General features: G+C 44.4%; 1 protein-coding gene across 11 annotated transcripts in view; it reads right to left on the reverse strand.

Annotated features, from left to right (window-relative positions):
* Positions 1–16,521, reverse strand: part of ralgapa1 (Ral GTPase activating protein catalytic subunit alpha 1) — a 324,614-nt gene that overhangs the window by 131,629 nt on the left and 176,464 nt on the right. For all 11 annotated transcript variants that reach the window (XM_048537681.2, XM_059649187.1, XM_048537674.2 and 8 more), the window contains 3 exons: positions 14,817–14,969; positions 14,266–14,459; positions 1,995–2,093 (listed from right to left, as the gene is read on the reverse strand). In XM_048537681.2, coding sequence (XP_048393638.1) covers positions 1,995–2,093; positions 14,266–14,459; positions 14,817–14,969 — 446 coding nt within the window. The remainder of the gene's footprint in view (positions 1–1,994; positions 2,094–14,265; positions 14,460–14,816; positions 14,970–16,521) is intronic.

The raw sequence follows: 16,521 nt of genomic DNA on the forward strand, positions 1-16,521 counted from the left end.
TTATCTACAACTTTTAATGGTTGCATTTCTCCTTCGCTCATCAGTTTGCAAATACTTAAGTCAAAACAAATGTTGAAAAAATAAGAATGAATCACATCAAAATATACAGAGGGCACAAACGAGTAACCTCAATGGTGACTCAAAAATATCAACCTATTTGTTATGCAGTATTAACTGCTCAAGCATAAAGCAGTAAAACAATTCATGCTAAAAATCTAGATCTAAAAAATGTTGTGGCACACTACTATACACGAAACAGCCAGATAAAATGATAAACGGCACTGAGACGCTTGGAGCGCCAACGAAAGAGAATTATATTGATAATGATGTATTAAACATAGTTAATCTTGAAAGGTGCATTTTCCTTGAAAATATGAATTATCCACAGAAACAAACAAAATTATGCCTATGAATTATGGACTATATGATTAACAAATAGTATAGACACAATATATTCTGAAGTTTCAGGTTTAGACTGCTGTATGCCAATGGTGGATGTTCAGGAGATCAGTTCATATTTCAGACAGCTTAGGGGAGAAAGCAAGAACAGAAATGGTGAGGGCAAGGGGTAGTGGAGCCTGAAAACAAGGATTAGAATTTAAAATTGATTGCTTGATTTGTTTGGTAGTCAATGGAAGCCAAGATGATGAGCAAATGGCAATATAGCGAGCTCTGGAGAATTACTGAACTGTACACTATAGAACTGAAAACAAGTCAAAAAGAGAAAAAACTAGATCTGGATGGACACTGAAATAGGTGGTGTTCACATTACAAATGCTGAGACTCCAAAAGCTACTTTTGGCCATTCCACATGCAGCTGATAAAAAGGAAACCCAGAAATTATGGCCTGATTTGACTATAGATTTGCCAGGCTACCTTGATGTCAGGTTTGAACAAATGTGGCCTGAATGTCGTATTAAGGCAAGAGTGACTGCCCTTGACAACAGGGCTGCATTTGACTGAGCGCAGCATCAAAACTGCAAAACTGAAATCAATGGAAAGCGGGAGAAAATCAGCTGCTGATTGGAGTCATACCTCGCACTTTTGGGGGAGTTTATGGTGCAGTGTTATTGTTGCTGGACTAGTAATCCACAGGACCAGATAACACCCTGGTTGAGAGAATGAAATTTATACAGCGCTTTTAAAGTCTTCAGGTGTCCAAAAGGGAATTGTAATTTCTGATGAATACTTTGGCTAGTTCAATACAAGAGAGTTGGACTAAAAGACCAATTGGTTAATGTGCTTTTGGTGGTGCTGACATAGAAATGAATGATCAAGACTGAACTTTCTACTTTAGAAAACACTTTACAGTCAACTCAATATTTTAAATGGAAATTGTTGTTGATGTGTAGGAAATGCAGTCAATTGTGCTCAACAAAGTCTCCAAATAGCAATGCGATAATGACCAGACAGCCTGTTTTAGTGATCTTGATGGAAGGATAAATTTGACCAGGAAACTGAGAAAAGCTTCAGTGCATTTTTTCAAAAAAATACTGCAACTTATTATTGCCAAGCTGAGAGGACATAGAGGGACTCTGTTTAAAATTTCATCTGAAAAACAACAGTAGTTCTTCAACACTCACCTGGGCTACACTGAAGAGTCAGCCTAGATTAGGTGCTCAAATCTCTGGAGTTAAACTTGCATTCATAACTTTTGAAAGGAGAGGCAAGAGTGCCACCAAGTGACTCACAGCCAGAATATTGTAGGGAACTTCCTTGCTCCTGCTGGGAAAGTGCCTTTGATATTCACCTGATAGGGTAGCTGGTTTAATATCTCATTTGGAAGATAACGGTTAGTGAAGTTTGGTAGTTCTGAACATGTGTCTTCCGACTTAAAAATGACAGTGCTACCACTAAATCAAGGGCAAGAACTACTGAAAGAATAACCTGAAATTTCTGAATGCATTGAAGACTCGTTCAGTGTATGAATTAATCAGTGGAAATAACAAATTGAAAAAATAGATCATTCATCTTTAAGAAACAACTTAACCTACCTTAAAAAGCCAAGGAGTTAGAATTCTGAGCGGTGGTATCAAAACAGGAGGTGGTGGGGAGGTGTGATTGTCTATTGTAATTCCAAGATTATCTCTTACCTTTAGAGAAAGGAAATTATGTTTTGACAAAATAATTATAATATGCTTTAATAAGAAAATATTTTACTGAAATTGTTTCACAAAGCAAGGAATTTCAGATTAAAACTTCAGTAAAAATAGTTTCTTTTGATTTCCAAACTGTTTAGAAATCAAAGTATTCAAAATTTGAAGATAACAGCGTGACTTATTAGGAAGAATGGGCACAACTTAAAACAATATTAAATTACTACCTCCGAAGGCCACGCGGAATGCAGGAATTGGTAAACAAGGAAAGGCCTCAGTCAACTGAATTCATCATTTACCAACTTGCTAGCAATTGATAGTGCTTTTAATCAAACAATGAATCAATCTCTAACAACACTCACATAACAGACCCAGAATGAAGTGAAGAAACTCCCAGTGATGTAAAGTTATAGAAAACTCAGGATCACGTCACATGTTCCTCTTGGGCATACAACACTCATCATTATTCTCATATTTTAAACCAAAATAATAGTTTCTCAAAGAAAGATATCAAAATTGTATTTAAATCCATCACAGTGTACATTTCTTTGCTCCTCTAGTTGCTCATTCCATACATTTACCATCATTTGAAACAGGCCATACATCTGTCGTACAGTTCTGGAGGAGTTACCAATAGTATTATTTTGTGTACCTGATCACAGATAAACAAAATAATGATTCTCCATTCAGATTCGGTTAGAACTCCAGGCATTATCATTATCTTAAGCTAGACATGGACTGCCTGAATTAAAACAGGAGGAAAACAGATCAACTGTCTTAACATCAAGGTGGCATTTAGTCGAATGACATTAAGAGACCTGATCAAACTGAAATGAATGGGTCTAATTGACAAAACTCTTTACTGTTCCCACCTACATCCAGCATATAGGGAAATCACCTCAACCTCACAATACTGTTACAAAATGCCCTTGACTCAATCATCTTCAGACCAAGGCCTAGATGGACAGATTTTTAAACAGTTAGAGAATCAAGGATTAAGGAGAAAATACAGGAAAGTACAGTTGAGGATTATCAGATTAGCCATTATCATTGAATGGCCTACTTCTGCTACTATGTTTATGATCTTATGAAATTCATTACTTTCTCTTTGTGTAAATGGTACATTCACTGACCATCGTGCCATATTAAGCTCCATTCAGTCATCCTTCAATAACGAAGATGCTTACAACACACTACAGCAGGACTGATAATGGGGTGACAAGCAATAGTAACATTTTTGTACTGTTCATGACATGCAATGGCAACTCTGACAAAAAAAACCTAGTCATGTCCCCCTTATCTTCACGTGCACTGTTATCACCTAACATCAGTGCTGGGGTCACTGCTTACACAGAAAGAAAGAAAATGGAAGCAGGCATAGGCTACTCATCCCATCAAGGCACTTTCACTATACAACATGACCGTGACTTAACCTCTTTCTTAACATCATATCCCAATTTTCTTCCCACACACCGGACACCTGCAGCTGAAAACTTATTTCTTTCTTCAATATATTCAGTGGCTTTGTCTCTACAGCCTTCTGTGATAGAGAGTTTGACAGGTTCACCATCTTCTGAGTGAAAAAACTTCTCTTCATCTCAGTCTGAAATGGCCTACCACAATCTGAGACTGTAACTACTTGTTCTGGACACGTCAGCCAGGGTAAACATCATTGCTGCATCCAGTCTATTCAGCCCTCTCAGAACTTTCTACTTACCAACCAAAAATGGTTATACGAACGATTCTTTATCCACTGCCATACCTTTTAATTAAGTGACCAAATCTATCACAGCCAACTCACTTATCATATGTCCATAGCTTCCAAGATATAGATTTAAGGCCTAAGTTTTGGATTAGACTACCTCCCATTCTCTCCCAATGCAGTTATGGTCACATTTTCCTAAAAGATCCTCTAACTACAAGACTATTTTTGAACCACTTCTCACTGCACAAAAAGCAAATTTACGATGGCCTGTCCTTTGAGTTGGTTCCTCAATGTACTGGTCTAAAAAAAACACTGTACACACTCCTGGAATTTGTCTGTCACAATATTATTGCTCAAGTTGTTTGTGCACTCTATCTAGATTAAAATCACTCATGATTACTGTAGCACTCTTACTGCACGCACTTCTAATTTCCTGTTTCATGCCACCCCTAAACTCACCAGTACTATTTGAAGGCGCATGGACAACTCCCATTAATGTTTTCTGGCCCTTGCTGCTTGCTAACTCCCCCAGATTGATTCCATATCTAGATTTCCTGTGCCAATATCTTTTCTCACTGTCGCAACGATGTCATCTTTCACTACTGGTGTCAACTCATCTCAATTTCCATTTTGTCTCTCCTTGCAAGTTCAGTTCCCAGCCTTGGTCACCCTGCAGTCATGTCTGCTTAATGGCAACTAATCATTTCAGACCTGTTTACAACTATTTGCACTCTTAATTCATTTACCTTATTGCAAATCCTTTGCACAATCACATATTACCCTTTCAGACTTATTGTTTCAACATTTCCATGCATTCTGGTTTACACTACAACCCTATTTGTTCTAACCCTTGTTTTCTCTGCCTTCCACATTTTCTTTCTACTCTTCAACTTTCAGTTCACCTTTGCTTCTGTCACCTTCATGTCCTTGCGCAGGTTCCCACAACCTGCCACTATAGTGTAAACTATCACCTACAATAATGGCAAAGCCCCTCCAAGGATATTAATGCTAGTGCTGCTAGGTTGCAACATGTTCCCAGAATCCATTCTAATGCCTCAAGAATCGAAATTCCACACTTCCCAGCCCATCTCTCCAAGCATTTGGTATATTCACCTATTTCTGATCTCAATCATATGTGACATTGGAAGTAATTCAGTGATTACTACCTTTTAGGTTTTAAAAAATTATTTCCTAGCTCCCTATCTTTACCTATGTCGCAACCTCTGGTTGCTTTCTCTCACCTTCAGAATACCCTGCAACTGTTCTGTGACATCCTTGCCTCTAGCACCAGTGAGGCAAAACAGCATTCTGGTGTCTCATCTATGACTGCAGAAATGTGTACCTGTTCCTCTTACAACAGAATATATCACCATTGCTCTTGTGCTTGTCTCTTCTCCTTCCCTGTGCAACTCAACCACTCCTGGTGCCACAGCCTTGATCATTTCTGCATTCCCTGAGAAACCAGCTCCACTACCAGTATCCAAACTGGAACATCTGTTGGAGAGTGATGTATCTCCAGGGGACTCCTGCTTTTGCTCTGAATGGTGGTCAGCTATATCTTCTCTGTCTGTGCACTCTTTAGCTATAGCACGACCATCCTGCTGTGTGTACTATCCATGAAGATCTTAGCATGCAGAGGCTCCACAGTGACTCCAGTTGTTGCTGCAGACCTAAAACATTGATCTTCAGTAGCTGCGCTGGAGACACTAGCTGCATACTTGGTGACCTTGGACACAGGAGTTAACCCTGACTTCTCACATTAAGCAGGAGGACCTTTCTGAGCTGTGCTGCCTTGCAGTAACAATTTTCTCCAGGGCAACAAGAGATGAGTCATACATTTCGGCCTAGACAGCGATGCTCGCATCCTATGAGCCAATAAAAAATAATTAATCATGGATTACTACGAACAAAGATACCCTGAAAGGCAATCCATAAGCTTGAACCACTTCCATCAAGTGCTAGAATGGTTTTAGATTTACAACCTACAGAAGAGTTTCAAAACCTAGAAGCATTGGTCTGAGATATTTCAATGACACAGGCAAACAGAAAGTGGAGAACTCAACCTCCAATCTTTTTTTTTATTCATTCATGGCATGTGGGTGTCATTGACTGGGCCAACAATCATTACCCACCCTTTGTTGTTCTTGGGAAGGACATGGTGACTGCCTTCTTGAACTGCTGCAGTCCAAGTACACGATCCAACATGTGCACTACCTGCTGAATAAGTTACATTTGAAATCATCAACACTTCATATCCAACACAGCATCATTGTCAGTTACAAAATAACATCACTTTGTCTCCACAATCTATGATTCCACGATCCTGGTAACACCCACATTTAAGACACAAATACATTTTATTACATTCTAAGACAACAGAGAACTTTTTGCAGGTGTTATATTGGACTGCTATCCCAAACAGTTGTGGCTTCCTGTCCTTTTTGGTCCACTTATTAGTTGCTCATGCTTTAAAGATAGCTTGAACTGGTTCTGACTCTGGAGATAGCTTCAGCTTTCTCATATTTCGTACTGAGGTGACAGCTAAATACTGCTGAAGTATAGAATCAGGTAGAGATGATATCAACTGGATTTTGATTTTTAGGGATCTAGTCACACAGGGTGGTTAAGTTACTGAACTAATAATACAGGCGCCTGAATTCATGACTGGAGATAGGAGTTCAAGCCTCATCATAGCAGTTGGAAAACCTAAATTCAATTAATTGAACAAACCTGGGAGGAAAGCCAAAACCCTATCTTAAACGGTGACCAAGAAACAAAAATAAAATTGACTCTCAAAAACCAATTGATTCAGTAATACCTCAGGAAAGAAAATGTTCCATCCTTACCCAAGACAATAAAATGTGAGGCTGGATGAACACAGCAGGCCCAGCAGCATCTCAGGAGCACAAAAGCTGACGTTTCGGGCCTGGACTCTTCATCAGAGAGGAGGATGGGGTAAGGGTTCTGGAATAAATAGGGAGTGAGGGAGAGGCGGACCGAAGATGGAGAGAAAAGAAGAAAGGTGGAGAGGAGAGTATAGGTGGGGAGGTAGGGAGGGGATAGGTCAGTCCAGGGAAGACGGACAGGTCAAGGAGGTGGGATGAGGTTAGTAGGTAGGAGATGGAGGTGCGGCTTGGGGTGGGAGGAAGGGATGGGTGACAGGAAGAACAGGTTAGGGAAGCAGAGACAGGTTGGAATGGTTTTGGGATGCAGTGGGTGGAGGGGAAGAGCTGGGCTGGTTGTGTGGTGCAGTGGGGGGAGGGGACGACCTGGGCTGGTTTTGGGATGCGGTGGGGCAAGGGGAGATTTTGAAGCTGGTGAAGTCCACATTGATACCATTGGGCTGCAGGGTTCCCAAGCAGAATATGAGTTGCTGTTCCTGCAACCTTCGGTGGCATCATTGTGGCACTGCAGGAGGCCCATGATGGACATGTCATCTAAAGAATGGGAGGGGGAGTGGAAATGGTTTGCGACTGGGAGGTGCAGTTGTTTATTGCGAACCGAGCGGAGGTGTTCTGCAAAGCGGCCCCCAAGCCTCCGCTTGGTTTTCCCTATGTAGAGGAAGCCACACCGGGTACAATGGATGCAGTATACCACAATGACAGATGTGCAGGTGAACCTCTGCTTAATATGGCTTGGGGCCTGGGATAGGGGTGAGGGAGGAGGTGTGGGGACAAGTGTAGCATTTCCTGCGGTGGCAGGGGAAGGTGCCGGGTGTGGTGGGGTTGGAGGGCAGTGTGGAGCGAACGAGGGAGTCACGGAGAGAATGGTCTCTCCGGAAAGCAGACAAGGGTGGGGGTGGAAAAATGTCTTGGGTAGTGGGGTCGGATTGTAGATGGCGGAAGTGTCGGAGGATGATGCGTTGTATCCGGAGGTTGGTGGGGTGGTGTGTGAGAACGAAGGGGAGCTTCTTTGGGCGGTTGAGGCGGGGGCAGGGCGTGAGGGATGTGTTGCGGGAAATGCGGTCAAGGGCATTCTTGACCACTGTGGGGGGAAAGTTGCGGTCCTTGAAGAACTTGGACATCTGGGATGTGCGGGAGTGGAATGCCTCATCGTGGGAGCAGATGCGACGGAGGCGGAGGAATTGGGAATAGAGGATGGAATTTTTGCAGGAGGGTGGGTGGGAGGAGGTGTATTCTAGGTAGCTGTGGGAGTCGGTGGGCTTGAAATGGACATCAGTTACAAGCTGGTTGCCTGAGATGGAGACTGAGAGGTCCAGGAAGGTGAGGGATGTGCTGGAGATGGCCCAGGTGAATTGAAGGTTGGGGTGGAAGGCGTTGGTGACGTGGATGAACTGTTCGAGCTCCTCTGGGGAGGAAGAGGCGGCGCCGATACAGTCATCAATGTAATGGAGGAAGAGGTGAGGTTTGGGGCCTGTGTAGGTGTGGGAGAGGGACTATTCCACGTAACCTACAAAGAGGCAGGCATAGCTGGAGCCCATGCGGGTGCCCATGGCCACCCCCTTTGTCTATAGGAAGTGGGAGGAATCGAAAGAGAAGTTGTTGAAAGTGAGGACGAGTTCGGCTAGGCGGATGAGGGTGTCGGTGGACGGGGACTGGTCGGGCCTGCGGGACAGGAAGAAGCGGAGGGCCTTGAGGCCATCTGCATGCGGAATACAGGTGTATAGGGACTGGACGTCCATGGTGAAAATGAGGTGTTGGGGGCCAGGGAATTGGAAGTCCTGGAGGAGGTGGAGGGCATGGGTGGTGTCACGGACGTAGGTAGGGAGTTCCTGGACCAAATGGGAGAAAATGGAGTCCAGATAGGTGGAGATGAGTTCGGTGGGGCAGGAACAGGCTGAGACAATGGGTCGACCAGGGCAGGCAGATTTGTGGATTTTGGGAAGGAGATAGAAACGGGCCGTGCAGGGTTGGGGAACAATGAGGTTGGAGGCTATGGGTGGGAGGTCTCCTGAGGTGATGAGGTCATGAATGGTGTTGGAGATGATGGTTTGGTGCTCGGGGGGTGGGGTCATGATCGAGGGGGCGGTAGGAGGTGGTGTTGGAGAGTTGGCGTTTGGCCTCGGCGATGTAGAGATCAGTGCGCCATACTACCACTGCGCCACCCTTGTCTGCGGGTTTGATGGTGAGGTTGGGGTTGGAGCGGAGGGAGCGGAGGACTGCCCGTTCTGCAGGGGAGAGGTTGGAGTGGGTGAGAGGGGTGGAGAGGTTGAGGCGGTTAATGTGTCGATGGCAGTTGGAGATAAAGAGGTCGAAGGAAGGTAGGAGGCCTGGGGGTGGTGTCCAGGAGGAGGACTTGTGTTGGAAGCAGGCGAAGGGGTCAGTGGAGGGAGGGTTAGGTTCCCGGTTGAAGAAGTAAGCGTGGAGGCGAAGGCGGCGGAAAAACTGTTCCTCATCCTTACCCAGCCTGGTTTATGCAATTCTACACTCAGCAAAGGGGCTGACTCTTAACTACTCAGCCAAGGTCCTATGAGAAGCTATGGAAATCTGCATAAACTCTGGCAGAAGCAACAAAAATACTCCTATCCCAGTCAGTCTCCGAAAGGCTTATTTCACTATCATCTGGGGAGCCTCTGCCAAATTTAGGACAGCTGTTCCACAAATTAGTAACGTAACAGCCTAACACAGGCACAGTCATGGAGTCATATCTTACATTTAATTCCCCAGGGTTGTCTACCAACATTCATACAGTCATAAAATATTGCAGGCTCTGAAAATCTGAAATAAACACAAAAATGTTGGAAATACTCAGCAGGTCAAGCAACATTTCTGGAGAGGGAGAAACATGTTTCAAATAGATGATGATCTTTCAATATTTTAGGTCATCAATCTCAAAGCTGAATCATTTTTCTCTTTCTATAGCTGCTACCTGATCATGCCAGTCATGAAAAGTGGTGGATAATTTCACGGTTAATAGGAGCAGATAGCTACAGAAACATCCCCATGCTCAAATGACAGCAAAGATCAGTACATAAGTGCAGAAGGCATGGCATTTGCAATCATCTGCAGCTAGAATTATCAAATGGATGCCTCTTCAAAGAGATGCCCAGCATCACAGATGCCAGAGTTCAGCCAATTCAATTAATTTTCCATATCAGGAAACAATTAAAAGGAATTCAATAAAGCAAAGCTCATGGACTCTGACAACATTGTGGTTGTAGTAATAAAGGCATGCTCAGAGATAGCTGTGCTGTTAGCCAAGCGGCTCAGATATGGCTGCAACACAGGACAATATGGAAAACTGTCTATCAAAAACAGAACAGATCCAATTCAGTCAATTATAGTCCAACAGTCTATTGTCAATTGTCAGCAACACGATGCAACGTTCACAATGTTAAGCAGTATGTACCCACCAAAAATCAATACAATAATATTCAAGATAACAAAGCGTGGAGCTGGATGAACATAGCAGGCCAAGCAGCATCTTAGGTGCACAAAAGCTGACGTTTCGGGCCTGGACCCTTCATCAGAAAAGGGGGAGGGGGAGAGGGTTCTGAAATAAATAGGGAGAGAGGAGGAAGCAGATCGAAGATGGATAGAGGAGAAGATAGGTGGAGGGGAGACAAACAAGTTAAAGAGGCAGAGACGGAGCCAGTAGAGGTGAGGGTAGGTGGGGAGGTAGGGAGGGAGGGAGGGAGGGGACAGGTCAGTCCGGGGAGGATGGAGAGGTCAAGGGAGCAGGATGAGGTTAGTGGCTAGGGAATGGGGATGCTGCTTGAGGTGGGAGGGGGGGATTGGTGGCAGGAAGAACAGGTTAGGGAGGCAGGAATGAACTGGGCTGGTTTTGGGATGCAGTAGGGAGAGCGGAGATTTTGAAGCTTGTGAAATGCACATTGATACCATTGGGCTGCAGGGTCCCCAAGTGGAATATGAGTTGCTGTTCCTGCAACCTTCGGGTAGCATTGTTGTGGCACTGCAGGAGGCCCAGGATGGACGTGGTGTCTAAAGAATGGGAGGGGGAAATCGAAATGGTTGGCGACTGGGAGGGGCAGTTGTTTATTGCGAACCGAGCGTAGGTGTTCTGCAAAACAGTCCTGAAGCCTCCTCTTGGTTTCCCCAATGTAGAGGAGGCCACAATAGGTACAGTGGATGCAGCATACCGCATTGACAGATGTGCAGGTGAACATCTGCTTGATGTGGAAAGTGTTTTTGGGTCCTGGGATGGGGGTGAGGGAGGAGGTATGGGGGCAGGTGTAGCACTTCGTGTGGTTGCAGGGAAAAGTGCCGGGTGTAGTAAGGTTGGAGGGAAGTGTGGAGCGGACAAGGGAGTCATGGAGAGAATGTGGTCCCGCTAGAAAGCAGACAAGGGTGGGGATGGGAAAATGTCTTTGGTGGTGAGGTCAGATTGCAGATGGTGGAAGTGGTGGAGGATGATGCGTTGGATCTGGAGGTTGGTGGGGTGGTGTGTGAGGACGAGGGGGATTCTCTTTTGGTGATTATTGCAGGGACAGGTGTGAGGGATGAGTTGCGAGAAATGCGGGTGACACGGTCGAGGGTGTTCTCCACCACTGCGGAGGGGCAAGTTGTGGTCCTTGAAAAACGAGGACATCTGAGATGTACAGGAGTGGAATGCCTCATCCTGGGAGCAGATGCCACGGAGGCGAAGGAATTGGGAATAGGGGATGGAAATTTTGCAAAAAGGTAGGTGGGAGGAGGTGTATTCTAGGTAGATAGAATGGGATATCAGTTTCTAAGCGGTTGCCTGAGATGGAGACAGAGAGGTCCAGGAAGGTGGGGGATGTATTGGAAATGGTCCAGGTGAACTTGAGATTGGGGTGGAAGGTGTTGGTGAAGTGGATGAACTGTTTCAGCTCCTCATAGGAGCACGAGGTGGTTCTGCTACACTCATTAATGTAACAGAGGAAGAGGTGGGGTTTAGGGCCAGTGTAGGTACGGAAGAGGGATTGTTCCACGTAAACTACAAAGAGGCAGGCATAGCTTGGGCCCATGCGGGTACCCATGGCAATGTCCTTTGTCTGTAGGAAGTGGGAGGAATCCAAAAGAGAAGTTGTTGAGGGTGAGGACGAGTTTGGCTAGGCGGATGAGGGTGTTGGAGGAGGGGGATTGGTTGGGCCTGCAGGGCAGGAAGAAGTAGAGGGCCTTTAGGCCATCTGCATGGGGAACGGAGGTGTGTAGGGACTGGACATCCATGTTAAAATGAGGTGTTGGGGTCCGGGGAATTGGAAGATCTGGAGGAGGTGGAGGGTGTGTGTGGTGTCACAGACGTAGGTAAGGAGTTCCTGGACCAGTGGGGAGAAAATGGAGTCAAGATAGGTGGAGATGAGTTCAGAGGGGCAGGAGCAGGCAGAGACACAGGTTGGCCAGGGCAGGCAGGTTCGAAGATTTTGGGAAGGAGATAGAGCAGGCGGTGTGGGGTTGGGGAACAATGAGGTTGGAGGCTGTGGGTGGGAGGTCACCTGAGGTGATGAGGTTGTGGACGGTTTGGGAGATGATGGTTTGGTGCTCGGGGATGGGGTCATGATCCAGGGAACTGGAGGAGGTGGTGTCAGAGAGTTGGCGTCTGGCCTCAGCAATGTAGAGGTCAGTGCGCCATACTACAACTGCGCCTCCCATGTCCATGGGTTTTATGGTGAGGTTGGGATTGGAGCGGAGGGCTGCGCGTTCTGCGGGAGAGGTTGGAGTGGGTGAGAGGGGTGGAGAGGTTGAGGCGATTGATGTCTCGACGGCAGTTGGAGATGAATAGATCGAGGGACGGTAGGAGGCCTTGGGGGTGGTGTCCAGGAGGACGACTTATGTTGGAAGCGGGTGAAGGGGTCAGTGGAGGGAGGGTTATATTCAATTCAGATTTCAACAGGACCATCTATCTCCAGATTACAGTTTTGGTCCAAACATGGACAAAAAAGCTGAATTCAAGACGTGAGAGTGACTATCCCTGACACAAATGAAATATGTGACTCTGTGAGACATCCAGAAGTCCAAGTAAAATTTAAGTCAATGGAATTGGAGGAAGCCTTGCCAGTGGCTGCACTGATACCCAACGCAAAGCAAGATGTTTACTGTTGTTAGAAGCCAAACATTCCAGCCCCTGGAAGTAGCAGCTAGGAGATTGCCAGCATCATGTCCTAGGCCCAATCATTATCAGCTGCTCCATCAACAACCTTTCCTTCACCACCAGGTCAAAAAATGGAGAAACTTGCCGAAGCTTAGGTGTGTTCAGAACCAAATGCAACTTTTCAGATAATGACGTACTCTGTGTCTTTGTGCAATATTTATGGCTTAGGCTGATAAGTAGTGAGAAATATTTGTGCCATACAAATGCTAGGCAATGAGCGTCATCAACAAAGTACCATATTTGTATGACATTCAATGGCATTTACATTGCTGAATGCCCCATCAATATCCTGGGGTCATCATCAATTAGTAATTTAACTGAACAAGACCTGAAAATACTGTGACTAAAACAGCATGCGAAAGGCTAGGTGTTCTATTGTGAGCTCTTTACTCTCCAAAGCTTTTCCAATTTCTATAAAGGAACAAGTTAGAAACATTATGAAAGTATTCTCCACTTTCCTAGACAAGCACAACTTGAACAATGCTCAAAGGGCTTACGTTTGACATCATTTATGGAAAAGTAGCCTGCTTGATTGTATTGTATCCACTATTTTAGATCATAGAATCCCTACAGTGTGGCCAACAAGTCCACACGAACCTTCAGGGCATCCCACCCAGACCCATCCCCCGATAACCCACTTAATATACACATCCCTGAACACTACAGGCAATTTAGCATGGCCAATCCGCCTGACCTGCACATCTCAACCGAAGCACACTGAGGAAACCCACGCACACATGGGGAGAATGTGCAAACTCCACACAGACAGTGGCCCGGGGGTAAAATTAAACCCGGGTCCCTGGCGCTGTGAGGTAGCAGTGCTAACTACTGAACCACCGTGCCACCCTATTTTAAACAGTCTATTCTTTCATTACAAGTGTAACATGGCTAAAATGTGCACCATCTAAAGGACGGATTTAACAACTTGTTAAAACTTTATTAATACACCTCTCTGTTCATGAGCTCGCCGTCTACAGCCAAAAGGGCAGCAGATTCCTGGCAAGACTCTGACATGGAAAAATATTGCTGCTTTTTCATTGCCAATGGGTCAAAATCCTGGAACTCCTTACTTAATAGCACTGGAGAGGTGGGAAGGGGTGGTTTAAACTTCACCTTACAGGCTACAGTAGATAGGGTTAGTGCAGTGGTTCACAATCACTTTGCCCATCAATTATGAGTGACAATAATGCTAGTCTTGTCAATGACACTCAGATCCCATTAATGAATCCGACACAAGAATTTCAACAAGATTAAAACATTATACATCCAACCATGAATTTCTTTCATAACTTTTAATCTACAAATAACAACCATGTACAATCTATTTTCTATTTATTCTGAATAAAACTAGCATCGAAATCACTTATGTGGAAAGCTTAGTCCACAGTAGCACTGCTAACCTTTGCAAGCAAGCTGAAATTAACAGCTTACCTTGGCCAAATTCTGCCATAGTTCGCATAAATAGTCAAACACTTGAGCGTGAATTTCAGGATCCTTAATGCAGTTGACATCTCCCAAAATACCAAGCATTCGTCTCCACATAACTGTAGCAACATCTTCATGCCAACCTTTAAGACTTCCTCCTGCCATCACACTGCAATCTTCATTTGGAAATTCACTATTTTCTGCTCAATGCAACATTTTAAGTTATAAAACAGACAATATACATATATAATTTAGAAAAGTTACATTTATCACAAAAAGGTACATCAAATGAAAATTTAAGAGTGTGGAAACTATCACTATAGAGAAACAAATGCTATCAACACAACATGAATTGTGGTAAACCTGTACTCAAATAAAAATGATCATATAAGTTTCTTTACTGAGTATCTGGCATATTCAGACAAACATTTTGGGCAAAAGGAAAACTATTTCAGCAATGTGTATATATTTCATATCAGCATTCTGAGGGATCAAGATTAAATGTTTGGAACAAGTTGTATATTTAACTTTAAATTAATTAACCAAGTAAGTAATACCCAAGTCATCTGGAGTCTGTAAGACTGAATGATGCAATTTTTCATCCAGGGGTAAATCTTTTTGTTCCATGTGATCAGCATTCAAAGTGGATGGAGAAGGCGTCTGAGATCTCGAACATGTGTTTGAGTGTGAAGGAGAAGCACTTTCAGAGCCTGAAGAATATTAAAAAATACAAAGACAATAACTGGTGAGTCCAGAAAGAAAAACACTGATATCGAAAACAATGATTGGCATGTATCATTTAGCAATAATACAGTACAAACCAATCCCTGACCATGCAAAAAGAAATGTTAAGACAATATAAATAAAAACTATGCTGGACTATGGCATCCGCACAATACAATAGTGAAAACAATTCCATAGTAGTTTCTATTTCAAGCCTCTCATTTGGTTTTAATTTCAAGATTGTTCACAGACAGAATTTTCTGGCACGGATTTTGCAATAAATTCTATTTTACTTTCAAGAACTCAATTTATAACATTACATTGAACACAAGGAACACACTAAGTTTAGACACTAGAGTAAGAGTATAAACTAATTTTATGCAAGTCCACTGGACATAGCATACCCACCCATCTTTGACTCTGTTCAGTAGCTTGTGTATTTGATAAATACCAGGTCTGACAAAAGCTTTTTCAGGACGTGTTTTAGTACTAAAAACACCAGCTTCCAAAAGGGCAAGAAACTGTGTTAATATAATGTATCAAGAGTAAGAAGGGAGATGGAACAAAAACAAAGTTGCTGGAAAAGCTCAGCAGGTCTGGCAGCATCTGTGGAGGAGAAAACAGTTAACATTTCGGGTCCAGTGACCCCTCCTCAGAACCGATGGTGGCTGGGAAAACATCAGTTTATATGCAGAAAATAGGGAGGTGGGCGGGGTAGGGAGTAAACGATAGCGTAGAGTCCAAAGAGAGAGAAAGACAGTTGGACAGACAAAGGAGTTGCTAACGATTAGGCTGGGAGGGTGAATAGTTGTTAATGGGGACTGTTAGTCATCACAAGTGCATGCTCAACCTTTCTCTCCAACAGCATCGTAACACACTGGCTCAGGGCTGCATTACTCTGCAGTTCCACTTCATCCTCCAGTTCATTTGTCGTGCTAACAAGAAACTTTTCCTTTCAGGCATCAAGGCCCACAAGATGCACCAACTCAAAAATACTTATGGCCCTCTGGAACCTACCTCTCTCCCCCTTCCCTCTAACTCTCTCCCCTCTGCTAACACCCCCACCTCCAGTTGGGTATTCACCATTCCTCCTAACTTTCCGCTCTCCGATGCTGAATGCTCTGTAGTCAGCAAAGGCCTCAGCTTTATTCCTCTGTGTCCCCACCTTAATGAATTTTGGGCACAACATGACGCCAAACTGTTCTTCTGCCGTCTTCACCTCCATGCTCATTTCTTTGGACAAGAGTCCCCTCCCTGCCCCACAGACCCCTTTGCCCAACTCCAACACTCTCCCTCTACCTGGACCCCTCCCTCCAGCCTTTTACATGCACGCAATCTTTTCATTGAGAACTGTCGATGTGACATCGGACGCCTCAGTTTCACTGCCCCTCTCAACAAATCCAACCTATCTCCCACCAAACTGAGTGTTTGTGCACTCACATCTAACCTTAACTTTGTCATCAAGCCTGTCGATAAGGGCGGTGCTGTTGTAGTCTGGCGTACTGACCTCTACCTTGCAGAGGCTGAGCGCCGGCTCTC

The sequence above is a fragment of the Stegostoma tigrinum genome, chromosome 10 (assembly GCF_030684315.1).
Source record: "Stegostoma tigrinum isolate sSteTig4 chromosome 10, sSteTig4.hap1, whole genome shotgun sequence".
Lineage (NCBI taxonomy): Eukaryota > Metazoa > Chordata > Chondrichthyes > Orectolobiformes > Stegostomatidae > Stegostoma > Stegostoma tigrinum.